This window comes from Bidens hawaiensis, unplaced genomic scaffold (genome assembly GCF_021521415.1).
Source record: "Bidens hawaiensis isolate Kalapana, Puna unplaced genomic scaffold, B.hawaiensis_p1.1 tig00020159_1, whole genome shotgun sequence".
NCBI lineage: Eukaryota > Viridiplantae > Streptophyta > Magnoliopsida > Asterales > Asteraceae > Bidens > Bidens hawaiensis.
Genome location: NW_027493071.1, coordinates 61,510 through 83,767, shown reverse-complemented (window position 1 = coordinate 83,767; position 22,258 = coordinate 61,510). Strand labels below are relative to the sequence as shown.

Sequence of the window (22,258 nt, the reverse complement as noted above, 5' to 3'; positions counted from 1 at the left end):
ATATATACGTTTCTTCATGATAAAGAAACGTAGTATATAAATGTTTTATAAAATGAAATGAATATCAAGGTAAAGGTTATGCAAATAGACTTAAGATCTAAAGCTAGATCATAATCTCGTTATTTATAGAACGTTATTCTCGTACTATAGGTCCGAGATAAAGATCAGACATCTGTTGGTGAGAAATCTTGAAATCAACAAAAGATGAATACGTCCAAACCTTTTTATAGTGTGAATGTTTTATTACGTGAATACGTCTATGTACTGTATTTTTGAAAATGTATTTACTCTTTAAAACTATGGACTGTTATCCATATGTAAAAGAGTTATGAAAGTATTTACATGAGGGTTGGTTCAAATCCTCTAAAACGTTTTGATACAAGGTAGGACTAAACACTCAGACTAAAATACACATGTGTCTGGATCCTTACATATATGTACTGTAGTGGGCACACTACAGACATACTAACCATGAGGCAAGTGACTGTCTCTAGGGCGAGTGAAGTCTGATTATGTGGTTTGTGCGTATGTTTAGTTCCGATGAGATGGGATTGAGACCCACTGAGTCGTTGAACACTATTGGTGTTGTGTCATTACGAATTGTGAAAATGTTTTATTGAGTCAGCATATTCACCAGCATATAGCTGACGTATTTTCAAAATGTTTTCAGGTAACCAAAGTAAGGTATAGAGATGGATGTGCCAGTGGAAATAGAAGATCACTAGGCATAGAATGCAGCTGATGGCTCAGCTAATTTTGTAATGAAGCATATATATTAAACAAGAAATTTTGTAAAACAAACAAGGGTATTTAATTCCCTATATTATGAAAGTAAATATTTTAAATTAACATTTTCCGCTGCAAACTTTGATAAATTAACAAAAGCAGTACCAACTGTGAGTCACAGGCCTAGGTCCGAAGGCGGGGTGTGAAACATATGTCACAGTTATTTTCGTTTATTAAAATAAGTAGATATATATATCACTCTAAAAGATTCACTATATTTTAATCTGTAACATATGTTTGCGTTAATACTTAAATAAGTTAATATTGTCTTTGTGTGCAAGCTTGATTTATTTTAAAGTAAATTTGTGATGTGTATTTCATCAATTGACTAAGTCGTCCGTGGGGAAACAAGATACATAGATACGGAGAAGAATAATATACTTGACATTTGACAAAGAGTTATACAGTACAACCAATTGCTGCACAGGTTTGCATATATATACATTGAAGCTTTTGTAGACAAACCACCGGTTTTCTTTCTTACATTTAAAAGTTTTCAAGAAAATAAATATGATGCAACAAGAAGCCATGGATCATAGGTTTTCAAGTTGTCGTGGTGTTTCCTTTGAGATTCAACCTCATAAGGATCCATTCGCCGTTGATGCACCACGGGCTAGCCGAAGATCTTGGCTTCCATGGGGATCTTCTAAAAGAATCACACCAACTTCGGGTTCCATGATTTCGAGAACCACTAGTCAAGCCAGTAGTCATTTCTGCGATTTGGAAATTGACGGTGAAGATGACCAGGACAACGTGCTGATCAACATCGAAGAAGGCTACGAGTTAGACAACATTAACGAGCTACCAATCTCAAATTCAGCTCAAGAACAAGAACTACCAAGACCCCCAAGCAAGAAGATTGTTTCGAAGCCAACTAAACCGAAAGATTCACGATTGTCGGTTATCTTGCTCGATCAAGGCTTGTTCACGGTGTACAAGAGACTCTTTATTGTTTGTTTGGCTCTTAACATTACCGGGTTAGTTCTTGCTGCCACAGGACATTTTCCATATGCTAGAAACCGTGCTGCGGTTTTCTCTATAGGCAACCTTCTGGCTCTAACACTATGTCGAAGCGAAGCCTTCTTACGCATAGTGTTTTGGCTCGCGGTTAACTTACTTGGTCATTCTTGGGTGCCCTTACGCCTTAAAACTGCTACCACCTCTTTACTTCAATCTTTAGGTGGGATACATAGTAGTTGTGGCGTCTCATCGGTCGTTTGGCTTACATATTCTCTAATTCTAACTCTTAAAGACCGAGACAACACTTCGAATTTGATAATTGGTGTTGCATCAACCATCCTCTCCCTTCTCTGCCTTTGTTGTGTGGCGGCGTTCCCACTCGTCCGCCACCTCCATCATAATGTGTTCGAAAGAACTCACAGGTTCACGGGTTGGGCGGGCTTGGTTTTTCTTTGGGCGTTTATCGTGCTAACAAAAGCTTATGAGCCAGACACGAAATCTTATAGGAAAGATGTTGGATCAATATTGGTTAAAGCGCAAGAATTTTGGTTAACCTTGGCTGTAACGATTCTAATCATTATCCCGTGGGTGACGGTTAGGAGGGTTGCGGTCAAGGTCTCCGCACCATCAGGTCATGCATCGATAATTAGGTTCGCTGGAGGAGTGAAACCCGGAATACTAGGTCGGATTAGTCCTTCCCCTATGTCCGAATGGCACGCTTTTGGGATCATTTCTGATGGGAAGGAAGAGCACATGATGCTAGCCGGTGCAGTTGGTGACTTTACAAAATCCCTGGTCTCAAACCCGCCAAGTCATTTATGGGTCCGACAAGTGCATTTCGCCGGTCTACCATATCTAGTTAACATGTACAATCGTGTTTTGGTAGTTGCAACCGGTTCGGGTATCTGTGTGTTTTTGTCATTCTTGCTACAACATGGTCCAGCTGAGGTGTGCTTGTTGTGGGTAGCAAAAGGGATTGAACAAAACTTTGGGAAAGAAATTAAGGAGTGGGTGAGCGGGTATCCGAAAGAGAAGGTGATAGTTCATGACACTGCGGTGATGGGGCGACCGAATGTTTCGGAAATGAGTGTTGCCGCAGCAAGGAACTGGCGGGCGGAGTTGGTGATCGTAACGAGTAACCCGGAAGGTAGTAGGGATGTGGTGAATGCTTGTAAGAGTAAAGGGATTCCAGCCTTTGGTCCTCTCTGGGACTCGTAGCCGAATAAAAGTGATTGTGATTAAAAATTACAAAACCAAGTGTTGGCTTATAATGTGGTATGTTTAGCAAGTTTGTTACTTTGTTATCCAAGGTACTAATAATTAGCTTTAACCTAAAAATAATGGGTTAATCAAGTCGCTAGATTTACTTGTGAATATCTAAGGATTTTTATAACGGAATGTAAATATGTAATGTTTGATGATATTATTTTATAATGGAATGCAATATTTGATGATATCATGTATGGCTCATCTACCTAAGTCAAAGTCAAACTATTGATATCAATGTATTTAAATAATAGATATCATTTTTGTATAGGTTGTCAGAGCATTCCCAACCCATCCTTTAAAATTATGTGACGAGGGTTTGTAAATTATATGGTGGGGTTGTGAGTGTAAATTATAGGGTGAAAAGAGAAAAGGTAGTGATTTTTTGTAAATTTGGGGAAAATGTAGAGATTTTTTTGTAAATTATAGGGTGGAGAGAAAAAAATGTAATTAAAAAGGTATAAAAAATATTATTTAATTGAACAGAAGAGAAAAATATAGTATTTTTTAGTGTAATTATATGATATATATAGATATAGAGATAGGAAACAGGTTGAGAATGCTCTTACAGTTTCACATCTTGTATCCATAATTGCATACCTTTTATGCATATATTTTCTATAAACATATATTATATCTTATGAAATGCAAAAACTTTTACCCAAAAAATTGAATACATCATAGCATTCCCAGTCCGTTCCTCATCCCTATCTTTATAGTTACAATAAAAAACACTACATTTCTATCTTCTATTCAATTAAATAATACTTTTTTTATACCTTTATCATTACAGTTTTCTCTCTCCACCCTATAACTTACAAAAAATCACTATTTTTTTCCCAAATTTACAGAAAATCACTATATTTTCTCTATTCACCCAATAATTTATACTCACAACCACTCACAATCCCACCCTATAATTTACAAACCCTCCTCACATAATTTTAGGGGTTGGGTTAGGAATGCTCTCATATGGTATCAGAGCCCTAAAAAACTACTATGGCTTATTAAGTGAGTCCCAAATTTTCCGATGTGGAGAAAACAAATGTTATCCACACTTATCGACTTACTTCTTGATCAGTTCATCACTGTCGAAGTCAAACCACTCACCAAGCACCCGACAAATACTATAAAGTATCAGAGATATTTTATACGAATCTTGAATAATTTCATTGAAAGGAGCCATACAAATAGAACAATGGAATGGAAGGTTATAACAACATTGACTAGCAAGCTAAGAATTCGGCATTCAATTATTACAACTAAATGCTAACTGAAATTAATGTTAAACGAATAAGGTACCTTAAGGTATATCAACAAAGAAGGCACCAAAGTCAATCCTGAGTTCACTACATGCATGGTAAGGATGACAAATATTATAAGTGTCATCCTTGGTAGTTGCTCAGAAATTATCAAGCCTATTCTCTCTTCGGCAAATACTGCGAGGCACATGATATTGGAATCAACAATAGCTACACAAGTGTCGCTCGAAGTCAGATCATTTCTCTTCGACGAAACTAACCAAGAAACCCAAAGGGTCTATTCATGATGTGAGGACCATATATAAAAGATGAACTATCCTTGACACAAAGGCCAAAGCCCAATCAAAGAGACCTGATAATGCATGTACTTGCACAATTGGGAGAAGACTTCAGCAACATCCCTCATGCCATCTCTACAGTTAAATCAACTCAAAGGTAATCAAAATAGAACAGGTTCCCAACCGGTATTTATCTCATTCATTCAATGACTCAAACTACAGGTTCCCAACCGGTAACCAATCATGAAATCAACAATTCACGGGAAAGGTTCTTTTAACCCCACTGGAGGTAATCGACTAATCGTGCTACTAAAAAACAAATCCTATTACAGTTTCCGTAACATAGATTATTAGAAGTTGTGGTGGATCTAGAAGATAAGTTGAGGGGTAGCGCAGACTTAAAAATTTTATTCAGGGGCAGCCGATACATAGCACAAAAAAAAATTGCACTAAAATGTACTTCACCGAGAATGTTAAACTGTTGCTCGCACTATCCATGAACCTATGCTAGACCCGCCCCTGGTACTAAGAAACTCAGTTGTCTTCTCTGTGGCAATCATATGACTGTTACAAGCACGCATAATCTAGAACCTAATGCCAATGCAACTACTTCAATTCTCAACAAACTCCTGCCTCACCGACATGGATAGTTGACAGTGACGTCTCTCTCTATATTGCGTCCAATTGATCCTCTTTCTCCTCATTTTTCGAATATGAAGGACCTTACGAAATAGTTCTTGGTAATGGTAAGTGCTTCCCTAGCTATATCTCACACCAGCTACACTCAATCACATACCTCCTCTCGTCCTCTTTCCTTAAACAATGTTTTGCACTTTCTGTTTAATAATCTCACATCGGTAGTGTTGTATGTGATCATGGTCAATGTAAGTCAAGGGTGAGCAATATTGTAAAATCAAAGTCAACAACAGTTAAAGTGGTCGCTAAGTTCATTAAAGATCGTTAAATGATGAGTTAGAAACTTCAAGGATAATTTGGTAATAACCTGAAAGATCATTTAACAAAGCTCCTATTAAATTTTTCCATATTATTTTTTGTCAAGAATCTTTTGCACCGGGACACGCCTATACTATATTCCACCTCCCCCAGTCAATTCTGCATTTACCATTTCACTCCTTGACTGGCAGTCTAACACCACAGGCTTGGCCTTCCATTAATAAGAATTTCCAAGTCTTTGATCAAGAATATATGCATTATTTCAAAACAAATGTCTAATTCCTTTTTCATTGGGATTCATTTTGTATTAGCAAGAGCTACAAATTATCTTTTTACGGATTAATAAGAGCCACGAATACTGCGTACATATGGTTATATCCCATCAAATACAAATCGGATGTTGCAAAACTTTTGTTGAAAAATACATCTAAACATCCATGTTCTCACTTTTCGCCGACAACAAGGGTGGATACCAAGTCCTCATACCTTACCTGAAATCTTATGGCATCTCTCACGTTCTCTACCACACACTCCGAAGAAAAATAGAGCAACGGAACGGCAACACCATCATATTGCTGAAACCGGTCTTGCCCTCCTCCCATAGCTATGTTGTGTTTCATTCCTCTCTAAAACCCATCCTATTCTCAAATGTGTCATGCCCTTTTTGTTTATTTGATTTTTTATTTAAATAGTTGAAATGGTGGTATCATAATTAAAATCCAATGAAGGTGGTGTTGGAATCCTTATGTATGTTGGCCAAGAAATGATCCTTTGTTACCAATCTTTTCAAGTGAAATCGAGCTGGGAAATACGCGTCGTAATGGGCCAGTCTCTTGGTGCATGAGTAAGGAAACTAACACGATATTGCATTGTCACATTTTAGGGGGTGCATTGTTGTGGAAAATATAGTTAGTACACACTATGGGCATGCCAAGCTAGATATGTGGTAGTCACGATACGCACTAGTGACGTAATTTACCTATAATACTTTTTTATATATGTGATTTAAAATATAGAAAAGTAATGAAATACGCAAATATTTGCATTTCATATGTACGTAGTGTCTGAAAATGACATTATTATTTAATCTGACTTGGTATAACCAAAAATAAATCATTAATACATTACGAAACCGATTACCAGAGCCAGCTCCAAGAATTTAAAAAAAAAATTAGGCCGAAGACGAAAAAAATTTTAGGCCTTAAGTAAAATGAGTATTTTGTTGAAAGTAGGTTGGAGAAGATGATTTGATGATGTGGGTTTAACTTTATAATTACTAATATAACTATGTTTTTTAATTAATTTATTAATAGTAATAGATATGGTAACTTGGTAATTTGATATGAAAAGGGGAAATATGTAATTGTTTATTTAGGTGTGGGAAATATGTAATTAAGGGTGTTAAGTAAGGGGAAATATGTAAAAATCCTTATCATTTTTCATAAAAATACATATAATTTTTTTATTAAATTTTTCGGGACTATCGGGGACGTGTCGGGTCGAGGACTATCGACCACCCAGCCCCACCGTAGAGCCTGCCCTGCCGATTAAGGCCTAGTGATGTATTAATCATAAAATGTATGTAATTTAACACAAAAAGACTTGTTATGATCGATCGGGACTTCGAATAACCAAAAATAACATCTTCACACATTACAAGCTCGTTAGTGTGAAATAATGTGTGTTAAGTGAGTTATATTGTGTGTTTTGTGCGTTTATATGTCTTGGACATGATTACTTTGAGTGGTTTTACGTTTACATGTGAGTGAAGCTTAAAGGAGCTAAATTGGAGTATTTGAGATGAAGTGGAAATGGATATTTTATTATCTAGGTTGATAGAGAATTTGAATACGAAGACGTGGCCGAAAACCGTGCGTAAAACGGAGCGATAACAAAGAAGTTATGGGCAAAACAGTACGGTGGGGCAATCACCGTAAAGCAGCGGCTGATGACCGTAGGCTACGGTGGTCTGGGCGGAAAAACACGATTTTTTGGTTTTTGAGAGCTACTTAAGCTCGGTTCAACCCCATGACGGCTATGCTTCATACCCTAGCCACCAAGGACGATTTTGGGGCCATTCTTCACCATCTTAACACCTTTCAATCACCAAATCACCCACGGTTTCATCCTTCCAATCCATAATCAAGCTAATCATGATGAAGAGGCAAGGCTAAACCACTCGTGGCCACTTCAGGTGTAGGGTTAGCATATGAACTGATTAATTTTATGAACATTACATGTATTGGGATTTAGCTTTGATTAATCTTTTGGTTGATTGAATCTATTTGTTTATTAGAACTGATTAAACAGTTGTTTTTCTGGGACTTTCATTTATCATCAATTATTTGGTTTGTGCTCATCAACATTTATGATTAAGTTCTCATCGTCATTGAACCGTTTGCCATTAATTATCGATAGATGCTTAGTTTTGTATTAATGACTGGTAATTAGGTAGACCGTGTTCAGTTGTGTCAATTCTTCGGATTAAGTTATGTGAATCATCATAACCAAACTATTGTGTCTAGTAATCATTCATCTATCCTAATAAACGAATCATGTTTATGTGATTTCTCAATTGGTATAAATTATCGTCAATCAGTTTATTGCATATCCCGAACCTGAAGTGTAGTCACTGTTTTCTTAAATTGTTTTACAACCAAATTAATTTCCAAACCGCTTGACATCAGTTGTGCGCCTAGTTTAATTAATTAGTGAACAATGAACTATGGTAGCATTTTCCACTGATTTCCTGTGGATTCGATACCTTACTTGCCCTAGCTAATAAAGGTAATTTATAAATGTTTTTTATTAACCTTTCGACATCGATCATAGTGTACCGATCATCACATGCATGAAATTTAACACAAAATTAGTTATTAAGACCTAACATGACTCTCCATAACCTAAAAACAATATTCACTAACACATTTCAGGACCTATTGAGACCTAGAAGTGTACAATTGATGATACACATGCTTTAAACATCAAAATACCTTGTTGTAATCTAACCTTATTTCATGTAACCTAAACCAACTCACTAACACATGACAAGTTGCATTAACGCCTTGGTTTTAAATTGGACGCATTATGTGCGTATAATGCGTTGATGAGGTGGTAAGAAGAAACGAAAAGTATATAGAAAACGATTAATCATGTATCAACCAATCGTATAAAACTAAAATGAAAATGTCAAATCGTTATGTAAAAAAAACATCATACATCATATACTATACATACAAGCAAAAAAAACAAAACATATGGGTGGAAAACCATACTCTTTATTGATTATGTATGTATACGTAGAAGAGACATTTGTTTTATGTAAATTCGGGTTAACCGAGTTAAGCCAGTTAAACATTTTTTAACAGCATTACCGAACCGAATACTACCTTTGGGTTCCATCCTAATTGTCTTTGGGTTCCATCTTAATCGGGTTTGGGTTAATTTGGGTTGGGTTCGGTATTCGGGTGCGTTTTAGGTAAAAACGACATGTATATCTAGAAAAGAACAAATGCCCAATTTTTTTCGTTAACCTGGTAAAAGAAGATTTTTTTAGTGTTGTGCATGTGATGCAAACATCGTCTTTATCTTTTTGCTAAATATAGGTTGACATAATAAGTAAATTAATATAAAGTAGTTTGCAAGGTTTTCTTAAAACAAATTTCATGTTTATGTGTATTTGGCTCCTAGAGTACGTAGCAGATGTATTGCCAACTAAGAACAGAAGTGGCTAGTTGTTAAAAACGAGCAATGTTGAATAGGGAGGTACGGTTCGATCTCTAGGGATGGAAGGAGGAGATCATTAAAAGTTCAAGGGTCATTTAGTTTATTTGTTATAATGTTTAGATAATGATCAGATTCAAATTAGTATTTGAGTTGGTTTCAAATTGTTTTCTTTTCATGTAGGCCAAGTTAGAAGAGTCTTTAAATATTATTTTCTTTAGTTTGTAACTTACTTTCTTCTGATAATAAAACAAAGTGTCGAACAAGCAGTTTTGTTCGGCCCTTGTGTTCGTGAGTTGTGTACTCAATTAAGTCTGATCACCATCTTGCAAATTCATTAATTGGTATCGATGCCAAATCATCGAAACGATTCGTTCGTACGAGTTCATCGATCAAAGTCCAGCCTTTGAGAGTTTCTCGATTGATTGCTTTAGGGAGATTGATCGGCTGTAGATCGAAGAACAAACCACTGAAGAGAAGAAAGAAACAAACCCTAGTCATAGCTGACTTTCAGATTGTCAGTGGAATGAAGAAGTTGAACCAGACCAATTACGGTACATGGTCCATGTGTATCATGTCCTACTTGCAGGGACACGACTTATGGGAGGTTGTTAGCGGGTCAGATACAGTTCTACCTAGAAAAGACACGGGAGGAGCAGTCGGAAAGTGGAATATCAAAGTCGGGAAGGCTATTTACTTGCTAAAAACAACGATGGAAGAAGATTTGCTAGATCGCTTTCAAGATCTAGAAACACCTAAGCAAGTTTGGGATTGTTTGGGACGATTTTTTTCCAAACGAAATGACACTCCCTTTCAACTTCTTGAAAATGAGTTACTATCGATGAGCCATAAAGATAAGTTAATCCCATAGTACTTTCATAAGGTGAAAACCTTATGCCTAGAGATAGCCGAGTTGGACCTGCAAGGAAGAATCGATGAAGCCCGCATGAAACGGATAATTATCCACGGGCTTAAACCGGAGTTTCATAGTTTTATTACTGCTATACGGGGCTGGCCTAACCAACCGAGCCTAGGCAAGTGCGTAAATCTACTCACTGGTTAAGAAGATCTCGCCGCTCAACTAAATGGAGCAACAATCAAAAGCGAAGATGATAAAGCTTTCTTTGTAGAAAAGACCAAGAATCATGGTCAGGGGAAGCCGTGGAAGAATCGTCCACGAAGTAATGATCGAGGTAAGAGATTTGATGGTGATCGAAAAAGTAAGGGACCTGGTCGGAACGAAACCAAAACCGAAAAGAAAGGCAGATACGTAAAAAATCAAAAGTTTTCAAACAATTGTTACAATTGTGGTTGGCGAGGTCATATGGCGAGAGATTGTAAACAACCTAAAAATGAAGGGAATGTAGCAGCAGTCGAGCGTGAGGAACCATGGGATGTTGAGGCTAATATGGCACAAGTTGAAGAGATACCGGCCCTTACGATTACAGCCGAGCCTAAGTTAAACCGACTCGAAGAATGGATTATTGATTCGGGATGTTCGAATCATCTAACTGGGGAGAAAGAAAAGCTAAGTAAATGCAAGAAGTATACCGAAGATAATGTGGTGGTTATTGCGGATAACTCGAGGCATCAGATTGCTAATATAGGAGAGGTTCACTTTCCAGCCGATGGTAATCAAAAGGAGTTCGTGATGCAAGATGATTTTCACGTTCCGGGAATGAAAAAGAACTTGTTCTCCATACCCCAAATAACCTCAACCGGTAAGTACGTTCTGTTCGGATCAGATAACGTATTAATTTTTGATAAATTTGAAACTCCATCCATTCCTAAATTGCAAGGACAACGAGCTGGTACTATTTATGTTTTATTGGCTGAATCCCCCTATGTTGGCAAAACGAGTGGAAGTCAAACTACGGATTTATGGCACGCCAGGTTAAGCCACGTTGGGTTCTACAAACTTGAACTAATGGTGAAAAATGAGTTGGTCAAACGCTTACCAAAGTTCGAAGTAAATAAAGAAACGGTGTGTGCCAGGTGTCAGTTTGGAAAAGCCCACGAGCAACCATATGGAAGCTCAAGATATAAAGCTAAGGAGCCGTTAGAATTAATTCACTCGAACGTGTTTGGTTCGGTGAAATAGCCCTCAGTTAAAGGTCTCAAGTTCATGGTTACATTCATAGATAATTTCTCTCGATACGTGTGAGTGGATTTTATGAAGGAAAAATTTGATGCGTATGAGAAGTTCAAATTATTCAAAGAGGAGGCTGAGAGACAAACAAAGCGCATGGTTCAACGCTTACGATCGGATAACGATGGGGAGTGTTTTCCGTTTGCTTTTGAGAAGTATTTAAAAGAAAATAAAATCCGGAGACAATTAACGTGCCCGAACACGCCACGACAGAATGGCGTGTCCGAAAGAAAGAACCGACATTTATGCGAAACATGCAGAAGCATTGTTCATGCTAAAAATTTTCCTGGTCATTTCCGGGCTGAATAATACGTATAGCTGCGTATGTTAAAAATCGGTTACCACAACAACAGCAAGAGTACCAATCACCGTATGAAAAGTTATTTAATATAAAACCGAACGTATCTTATTTTCGAGTATCTGGATTCGTTTGCTATGTATTCGTGCCGAACCATTTACGAGACAAGATGGAGAAGAAGGCAATACGGTGTATCTTCGATGGGTATGACTCGGAACGAAAAGGTTGGCGGTGTTGTGACCCGGTAACAAATCGGTGCTACGTGTAACGTAACGTAGTGTTTGACGAGAACTCGTCATGGTGGTCATTTGGGAAAGAGGTGTTACCGGACACCGAGTTTATTAAGGAAAAACAAGAAAGCTCGAACATTAATCTGGTTATTAATGACGATAACTAAACGACTGAAGTGGACGAAACGAGCCCAGAAAATAGTCCACGGTCAGAATTGAGACCGAGACAGCATCCTTGGAAGATCGGTGCAGTTGAATCATCGAGTGAAAATTCTGAAACAACCCGCAAATAGAACCAAGAAGATATACTCGAGGTAGAAAGCCAAATGCAAAGTATTATGCAAACGTGGCAGTTACAGAAGCTAATGAAAGGAACTAGAAAGTTATAACATTGCATGCAAAAGTGTTGAATGGTGTAATGCCATGCAAGAGGAAATAAAGGCTATGGAAAGAAATGAGACATGGGTTCTGGTTCCAAAACACGCTAACGTAAAACTTGTAACGTATAAGTGGGTCTTCAAAGTTAAACGAAAAGCGGATGGTTCGGTTGATCGATATAAGGCCCGTTTAGTGGCACGTGGTTTCTCTCAACAATATGGAGTTGATTACAAAGACACGTTTAGTCCCGTGGCTAAATTAACAACCATTCGGGTTGTTCTAGCGGTTGCCGCCGGGAAGAATTGGTGTCTACATCAAATGGATGTAAAGAATGTGTTTCTTTATGGTGATCTCGATCACAAGATACATATGGAGCAACCGGAAGGGTTCATAAGCAACGAACATCCCGACTATGTATGCAAGTTACAAAAAGCAATATACGGTTTAAAGCAATCCCCGAGAGCGTGGTTCAGGAATATGGGTGAGTTCTTGCAACATAATGACTTTGAGATGTCTAAGGCTGATGCGAGTTTATTTGTCAAGGCAAACGGGCCTAAATTGGTTGTAGTTCTGGTTTATGTTGATGACATAATCACCGGAGATGACATAGACGGGATCGAGCAGCTTAAACGAAATCTGTGTGTCAGATTTATATGAAAGACATTGGAAAGCTAAGTCAATTTTTGGGCTTAGGGCTAAAATATGAAGAGGGAGCCTTAGTTTTGGCACCAATAGAAGTATTGTATTGATCTATTGGTCCGGTTTGGTATGCTAGATTGTAAGCCAATTGATGCATCGATGGATGTCACGTCAAAGTTATGCGTCGATAAGGGAAAGGAGTTAGATGATCATACCATGTGCTGACAAATAGTAGGAAGCTTAATTTATTTAACGTTAATCCAACCCGATATATCGTTCGAAGTCGAAGTACTAAGTCGATACATGCAACATCCTAGAAAGCCACACCTTGATGTAATTAGGAGGGTTCTAAGGTACGATAAATCCACTCTTGGTTTTGGGATTAAGTTTGATCAAGGAGTGAAGTTGGAGTTAATGAGTTATTGTGATGCCGATTACGTGGGCGATTTGGATACAAGAAAATCGACTACGGGTTATGTTTTTAAGCTTGGACGAGGAGTGGTGACATGTGTAGCAAGAGACAACCAACCGTCTCGTTATCGACAACTGAGGCGGAGTACCGGGTTGCTGCAATGGCAGCTCAAGAGTTAGTTTGGTTTCAATTATTACTTGGTGAACTTAGGCAGCCGGTGGAGGAGAAGGTAGTATTGTTTTGTGACAACATGTCATCAATTCATTTAGCCGAGAATCTGATGTTTCATGCAAGGGAGAAACATATAGAAGTACACTACCACTTCATCCAAGAGAAGGTGTTAGAAGGCAAGATCGATTTGAAGTATGTTACTACTCATGAGCAAGTAGCCGATCTTTTTACCAAATGTCTGTCAAGTATGAAGCTCAAAGGATTTTGTGAAGCCATGAACATGAATAATATCAACATTGAGAGGGAGTGTTAAAAACGAGCAATGTTGAATAGGAAGGTACGGTTCGATCTCGAGGGATGAAAGGAGGAGATCACTAAAAGTTCAAAGGTCATTTAGTTTATTTGTTATAATGTTTAGATAATGGTCAGATTCAAATTAGTATTTGAGTTGGTTTCAAATTGTTTTCTTTTCTTGTAGGCCAAGTTAGAAGAGTCTTTAAATATTATTTTCTTTAGTTTGTAACTTACTTTCTTCTGATAATAAAGCAAAGTGTTGAACAAGCAGTTTTGTTCATCCCCTGTGTTCGTGAGTTGTGTACTCAATTAAGCCTGATCACCATCTTGCAAATTCACACATAGTATGTAGTAACTTATTTGTGGTACAAAACCAAGCTTGCATGAGCCAAAGAATTTTGGTATGACATCGTCGAGTTCGTTTTTCTTAAACCATTTTTAAGAAAACTGCAAGGGTCAAATTTTCACCCAATTTCTAACTTCAAATTTTCATGTCAAACACTCCGGCTTGAATCATCTTAACTTCATTTGGACATATCTTAAGCTTATATTGAAATTATCATCAAGAACAACATGAATCCATAAATCATCTATTAACTATAGATATTTTTGTCTTCAAAAATTATTAATTTTCTCTATTTTTTTCTAGCACACACCAAGATCACTCAATTAATAGTGAAAATAAGAAATTATTCATTGAACTTAAAAACGGACAAATTTCAACATTCCATCACCACTAGGATATATAGTGCCTGTAAAACAAATCTGTACTAACATAAATTAATGGGATAATTTGTCAATCAAATAAAGCTTGCATATAGGAGTTGGTTCCAAGTATCGGGCAGTCCAGGAACACACCAATGACTACAGTCTACACCCGAGCCTCCACCGTAAGATTCAGGGTGAGCATCTTTTCTCAACTGTGACAGCGTTGTGATATCCAGCAAGAAAACTGGTTTTTGCATACTTCCTAGAACTTTGTTCAAAACACCTTGGGCTTCAGGCAATCCTGCCGGATATGTTGATCCTTGTATTGGCTGTAGCTCACCGTAGCAATTCTTGGATGATGATCCCCATTCCTTTCCCCTGATTTTGAAATGAGTTCACCAAATATTAGGATTTAATTATTTCTGAAAGACCTTGTGCATGATGATAGTAACATATACATACAATTTTGTTTTTTGTTGCTTGGTGTAATTGGATGAAGCACTTACTTGTAATGCGAAGGAGAGATCCCTTGGAAGATTACTTTGGTCCGAGATGGGTTGACATTGAGATCGACCCATTTTGCCCATGTTGTCATGCCCTTGAAGTATGCCTCAAGGCGATCCATATCTTTTGACACAGTTGAGCCGTATTGCACATAATCCCATCTGTAGGAATAGTTAAGAACATATGCGATTAACATATTAATACAAACGTTATAGAGATTGATGAATCATACGGTTGTGATTTTCCCGTGTGTGTCCACCAATGCCACGAATTGAAAATCAACACGTCTATCCCTTTCCATGCATTGCCAGATTGAATAGAATCCAATTTCAGTACTCGGCCTATGCTTTCTTTTACGATGTCCACCAAGTATGTGGAGCGATATAAATATATTGTTACTCCGTAGTCCTGCACGTTTATTCATTGTTAAACAGCTTGGAGCATCGACGGTAATTGGTAACACAATATGATCTATCTGCTTGTCAAAGCTAGTATATTAATTTACATGTATAGTTTCAGATGATTAATCTACTTAATTAGTTGTGATGGATATTAGAATCAATAATCATATTCCACCTCAAGTTTATAAAATACTGTACAATAATATAAATCCTTTTGATAAGAAAAGTGGTGGGTCACATGTCATTTTAACCAGATAATAAAAAGAAAATATCTAAGGCTGCCGTTTACAAACACAAGGACTGTAAAGGTGAAAGACTTTCTGAAATGATCATTAATTAACTTCCTTCCACGATGATAAAACACACTTGTGAACCTTGTTTGGTTTCATGTGCATGCTTTGTCTTCATCATACCTTAACATTTACACATTCCTCTTAAAATTATATATATGAGATGCGACTTGGAACTTGTATCATGTAACTAATTCTATAAAAGTATACATATATATATATATATACACATATATATAAAGATAAAAAGAAGGAATATCGTCAAAATAGCCATGTTGACTTTATAAATATCCAAACAGCTATGGAATTTGTTAATTACCACTTAATCTTGTTAGCGTATGAGAAATGGTGACGCAGGAGGTATGGGGGTTAGCGCAGGAAATAAAGCGGTTGGTGTAGCAGAAAAAAGTCGATGCTATTTTAGTTTAGTAAATTAAAAAAATTCAAGTTTATTTTCATAATTTTTTTATTCAATGGACTATTTTGGTAATGTTCCCATCAAAAAGTGAAAAACTGTAAATTTAACACCCTCTTCTCTCACAGTCTCACACACACATAAGCACAAGTCTTCTTTTGGGCTGATGTCCTTATGTTAAGTTGTTAAGTTGACTTTTTGTGCCGACAACTGGCAAATAAAAATAAAAAGAAAGACATAACAGTAGGGTAAAAGGTCCATCATATCGACTTAACATAAACAAAAACTGCCCATCATATTGCTTAGATATATCCCACCATCTCAAATAAGTACAAATATTTTATGCACATATCACTGTGAGATATCAGACATATCATCAACTAATCAATGCAAAATGGTTTCTGTGCTGTTCATGTCTTTCCTAATATTTGGCCAAAAATTATGTCATATGCCCAACAGATTGAACTGAGTCATTGTTAACCACAACTGACACAAAAAACAGTTTCTTTCAACAGTGTCAAAGCAGACATGAAATCAGTATAACTTCGACAGTTGTGCATAAAGTAATGTATGGGAAGGAATAATTAATGCGAAGAGTATAAGGGTGGTATAGAAATCTTAAGCGACGGTTATGGTAGAGATCATAAATTCAGGGACCAAAGTGAACTCCTTGGTGCCGAAGTTATCTTATTTATAGAACTTATGTTGTTTAGAATTAAAGTTCGTTTAGGTTTCCTAGTTCTAGTTTTTCTTGTTTCATAAGTTTAGTTTTATCTATATAAGCCTTGATAGGGTTTATCGTTTATAGTTTAGTTTTATCTATGTGAGTCTTTTGTTTGATTAATAAAGAAAAAGAGTCAGCTCTTGTGTTTGAGCTATCGTTTTCGTGTTCGAGTAGAAGAGGGGTTTGTTATTGGTCCGGACTGATTTCACTTGTGCAATAATCAACAGTCTATAGGACAGTAAGTGCATACCTGAAATGTTAGTGAAGTGAGTGAGTCCCTGTGCTGAAAAGTGGCCTTGGGCACTGATGCATGAAGCAAACAGGCTAAGGATTGCCACATATTCTCACTCAGTGAGTCACCAACAAACATCACCTTCTTCCCTCTCCATTTGCTCAACAAATCCAACCCATTAAACCTATAATATGCATGTATCAGATATTTTGCATCCTGTGTTGAATAAAACATATAAAGAATTTTATTTATCTTTTACCAAAGTAATAAAATTGTATTTATCCCTTACTAGATTAAGTGTGAAACTGGCTAGACAAGTTTAACAGTATATATACTTGGTAAATATATATAGTGTTTGATCATTTAATGTATTTTTAAAGAGCAATTAAATAAATATAGACCCAAAATTAATGTCATCAATTGCTTGAGGTGGCTATTTGAAATGAAGTGCACTGAAAGTACCAATCTATTAATTGTCATCACTACAGGAAGCGACTTTGGTCCAAGATACCATAAAATGATTTTAAGAAATTTCATTTTAGATTTTTAATCAAAAACTAAACATGATTGTTACATGTTACAAATTTAATCATATTGTGATTCCATTTCACTTAGTTGTGAATATAAAACAAATTTGGACAACCCAAAAGCGTACTCCTTTAAAGCAATAGGAAGAATACCAAAGTGTTCTAATGTGGAAATTTGACATGACAGTGTATGAACTTGTCTTATTTTCCGGGCATGATCCCTTCCGATTAAAGCACTATAAAGAAGAGATGTCATTTCAAGAAAATCACCAAAAATCATAAAACTTCGTGTGTTTGTGTGTAGTGTTGTAAAAATCGGTTTAGGCAGACAAGTACTCGACGACTAATCCATAAGTGCTCCCTGCCTTGGCCGAGTACTCGAAGAGTAATTTCTAAGTACTCTCGATTGGGACAAGTACTCGCAACTCTCCAGTCGACCGACCTGACAGAGCCTAGCAACTCCTGCAACCATATGTGTACGTATGAGAGAGAGGAGAATATACCTGGGTAAGTTGCAAGAATCAGGTTGCCAAGAATACTTGAGATACTGAGTGTCTGAGCGGCCATTTTTGACACAATCGAACTCGGATTTAATGAAGGGGCAGCTAGAAGCAGCATAGATTGGGGCTGAAGTGTCAATGACCCATTTTCCCTTGAACAAATCACATCCTAATAGCTCTCTTCTCCTTACTGAACTACTTATATTATTATAAGATGATGAAAGAGGTAATTGTGTTTTGGCCAAAGTTACAACAAGAAGCAGCTGCACTTGAAGGAGAACGATGATAGCAACCAACAAAAGACATCTCTTTTGGTAACCAAAATCCATCTCTTTATTGGACTTTGGTTAGGAGAGGGTACTGGGAACAATGCTTAATCAATAATTGTGCGTAGAAAAAGCTGTCTTTGTGCCCCTTGGTCTCTCATGCCTCTACCCCCATTCAATTATTATATATATAGACAGAACATTCATCGCATGCACATACTTACAATTTACTTTAGCTATACATATATATGAAAAAAAAAGATAAGATAAGAAAGTAATTGGTAGATCTAAATTGGACTAATTCATTTAAAATATAGCTAGGTTAAATAAAAAAAATATAGCAAGAGAATAAAAACAAAGAGGCGCATCAATATAGGAGTAGTCCATTTGATAAAGATCGGGAAAGTACATAAAGTGATGTATGGATATAAATTTGTTACCACATGTGTATTGTGGCTGCCTTGTGGGTAATTGGTAAACTAAGCCTAAATGTTTTATTGGTCTAAAATATAAGATCAAAATAATGCATAGCTTTATTTCCTTATATTTAAAAGTGCATTATTTTCTTTTTTTTAACTAATTTCAGTTTTATGGAAAGTGATGTATGCATGGTACATGGAAAATGTGAGACTGAAGTGGATGGAAAGGGAGAGAATTGAAGTTTCGTCTTTTTATATTTGTTTTTCCTTTTTAACAAGTTAACTGCTTTTTGGAAGTACATGAACAACCGTATAGTCCTTATATATCTTCCGTGGTTCATGTTCCTTATTGCATCTCCTATGTCGATAGAATCTATAGATGGATATATAGAAAAACTTAGAACGTGTATAATGAATGGAGCCCGTATGAAAGCATTTTGCGTCATGTGATATCAGCTTTGGCGGATCTAGATCATAATTTTGGGGTAACGTTCAAAAATTTTTTTTACTGTACTTCATACAACGTAAACGACTTTTTTTTACCATATTTCATACAATAACCGATTTTTTTTACGATATTTCATACAATAGTTTTTTGTTTTTTTAACTTGCCTTTGGACCGATATTATCATTTTCTTGTTTCGTTTAAAAAGATTGCTAATAAGACTTTGTTGTTTCATTTTACAAGTTCCCTAATTTTAGAAGAGACAAATTTAAACCATAAATCTATAATCAATTTTAATTTACACATAAACCCTAAATCCCTAATCAATTACAATTTCCAATTTATATTATTCGAATGTCAAACAAATCACAATCAATCATTCAATTGCTACCAATGAGGTGCCGCTCAATTACCAAAGGCAAAGCCTTTAAAACACTAAGGTTTGAATGGGAGGTCATGGATTCAAATCATAAAGACAATAAAAATTAAAAGAAGTTCACTGTTAAAAAAAATTCATTTAATTGCCCATAAATAATTCCAAATTAACAATTTATATAAACAAATAAACAATTACAATTTTAAGTAGAAGTAGAATAATACCTAAATTGATCAAGTAGAATTAAAACCGTGGACGAGGGAGTGTGGGACTGAAGGAGCACCAATCGTTGGCTACTCGGCTGCAACATGCAGGGGGTTGGGGCAGTGTGGATGGAAGGCACGACTGAATGGAACTTTGTTTTGTTGAATGTTGATATCTGACCTAAACCAAACGTTTAAGCATAAAGGAAAAACAAACAAATGGTTTTATTTAGTTTGTGCTTAAATTTGGTTGGGCTTTAATTGGCTTCGGTTTTTAATTTGGTTGGGCTTGAAACAAACAGGTGTAACGTTATATTTTTCAGGGGTAACGAAATGCGAAAACTGACCAAAACATATAATAATTGTTCTACCAGCGAAAAGTTGAGGGGTATGCTAGGTCCGCCCCTGTCAGCTTATTATTTGGGCCTTTTGTCAAAATAGAGTGTAATTGATGAAGCCCCTCCAATCATTACTCGGTTATTATAATTTAAATTAAATATAAATCAGATAAATATATGTATAATTTGTTAGGGTCTAAAGGAAATAAATTAATTGGTTGAATGATAAAATGAAGGGACGCTAAAGCCCCTCAAAAGGCCTAGGGCCGGTGTTTGGGGCACCCAAAGACCAAAATACTCCACTCCATAGGGTCTTTTTCTTTTAAGTTTATATATTAATAACATAAAATGTAAAACCCGTAATCAAAACCTAATTTAATTTCTCAATATGGATTTAGTTACATTAGCAATTTTTTTTTCTTTTAAGTTTTAACTTAAATGAAAAATTTCACAAAATAATATCCAAATTATAACAAATAAACATAAACAAATAAATATAAAAATTAAGTAGATAATTCATTCAGCATTTCATTAAAAAATGAGCATAACCCAACATAAATAAATCAAAATAGGTTTAAGTATATTATTAACTTCTTAAAATAAATAAACTAAAATCCAAAAAAAATACATTCACAATATTAGAAACGAAAAATTATTAAACAACCCCGTAATACAAGGAGATAAAAACTAATATATATATATATATAGGATCAGGATCATGTGAGAACTTTTTGGGAATTGAGAACTGTGAGAACCATTTTGAACCACAAAAAAAAACACAAAAATAAAAAAAAATCATAAAACAAAAAAAAACACAAAAATAAAAAAACTAAAAAAAACCAAAGCTCTTATTTATCATCCCAGTTAAAAAAACGTAAAAAAAAAATCTCGGTTTAGCTAAATTATACATATATGTATAATATGTACACACATGTTTTTTTTCCTATACACATATTGCTTTATTTGTAAATGAAGGTTTCTCACGCATTTGAGCCGAATTCACGGGTAAAGGTCTCACCAAAACCAGGTAGCTCTTAAACGGGTTATAACATCTCATTATATTAAAAAATAATCTCATCAAATATTTGATATGAAAATCCTATAAAGTAGGGATATACTAAAAATTAATATCTTATTTTATCTAAAAAAGATATTATTTATAATTAAGAAACAATTTTATAATAAAGAAAATAAATGGGTAATGGGTATCACCAAACCTAGATAGTTTTTAAACCGGATTATAACATATCATTTATTTGTGAAACCATTTCATCATCAAACCTCACGTATATTAATTATTAACTTTTTACAATAAATAAAATTAAAATTCAAATATACATATATAAATATTAAAAACGAATAATGTAAAACAACCCCCGTAATACGGGGGATATACTTGAGGTTTGATAATGAAATGGTTTCACAAATAAATGATATGTTATAATCCGGTTTAAATGCTATCTGGGTTTGGTGATACCCATTACCCATTTATTTTCATTATTATAAAATTGTTTCTTAATTATAAATAATATATTTTTGTAAATAAAATAGGATATTAATTTTTAGTATATCCTTATTTTATAGGATTTTCATATCAAATATTTGATAAGATTAATTTTTAATATAATGAGATGTTATAACCCGTTTAAGAGCTATATGGGTTTGGCGAGACCTTTACCCGTGAATCCGAGTCAAATGCGTGAGAAGCCTTCATTTACAAATAAAGCAATCTGATGGCTTAAGAGAATGGTTGTTTTATATTTTTCGTTTTTTATTATTTACTTTTTGGATTTTAATTTTGTTTATTATAAGAAAGTTAATAATATACTTAGGGTTTGATGATGAAAGGGTTTCATAAATAAAATGATATGTTATAACCCATTTAAAAGCTATCTGGATTTGGTGACCTATGCCCCGCTTATGTTTTTTACTATAAAATTGTTTATTAATTTTAAATAATATCTTTTTTTAAAAAATTGGATATTAACATTTAGTATATCCCTATTTTATAGGATTTTCCTATCAAATAATTGGTAAGATTAATTTTTAATTTAATGAGATGTTATAACCCGTTTAAGAGCTATCTAGTTTTGGTAAGACCCAAGCCCAT

General features: G+C 35.4%; 2 protein-coding genes across 2 annotated transcripts; one reads left to right on the top strand and one right to left on the bottom strand.

Annotated features, from left to right (window-relative positions):
• Window positions 1–1,281: 1,281 nt before the first annotated feature.
• On the top strand, window positions 1,282–2,964 carry LOC143560039 (adenylate-forming reductase 03009-like). The gene has a single exon (XM_077048446.1). The coding sequence runs from the start codon at window positions 1,297–1,299 to the stop codon at window positions 2,962–2,964; it is 1,668 nt and encodes a 555-aa protein (XP_076904561.1). The 5' UTR covers window positions 1,282–1,296.
• An 11,585-nt stretch (window positions 2,965–14,549) lies between these two features.
• LOC143560036 (protein trichome birefringence-like 38) lies at window positions 14,550–18,524 on the bottom strand. The gene is made up of 5 exons (XM_077048443.1): window positions 18,105–18,524; window positions 17,093–17,258; window positions 15,245–15,420; window positions 15,015–15,173; window positions 14,550–14,886 (listed from the first exon to the last, which is right to left on the bottom strand). Exons 1-5 carry the CDS (start codon window positions 18,428–18,430, stop codon window positions 14,601–14,603), a joined length of 1,113 nt encoding a protein of 370 aa, XP_076904558.1. The 5' UTR covers window positions 18,431–18,524; the 3' UTR covers window positions 14,550–14,600.
• Between the last annotated feature and the right edge of the window lie 3,734 nt (window positions 18,525–22,258).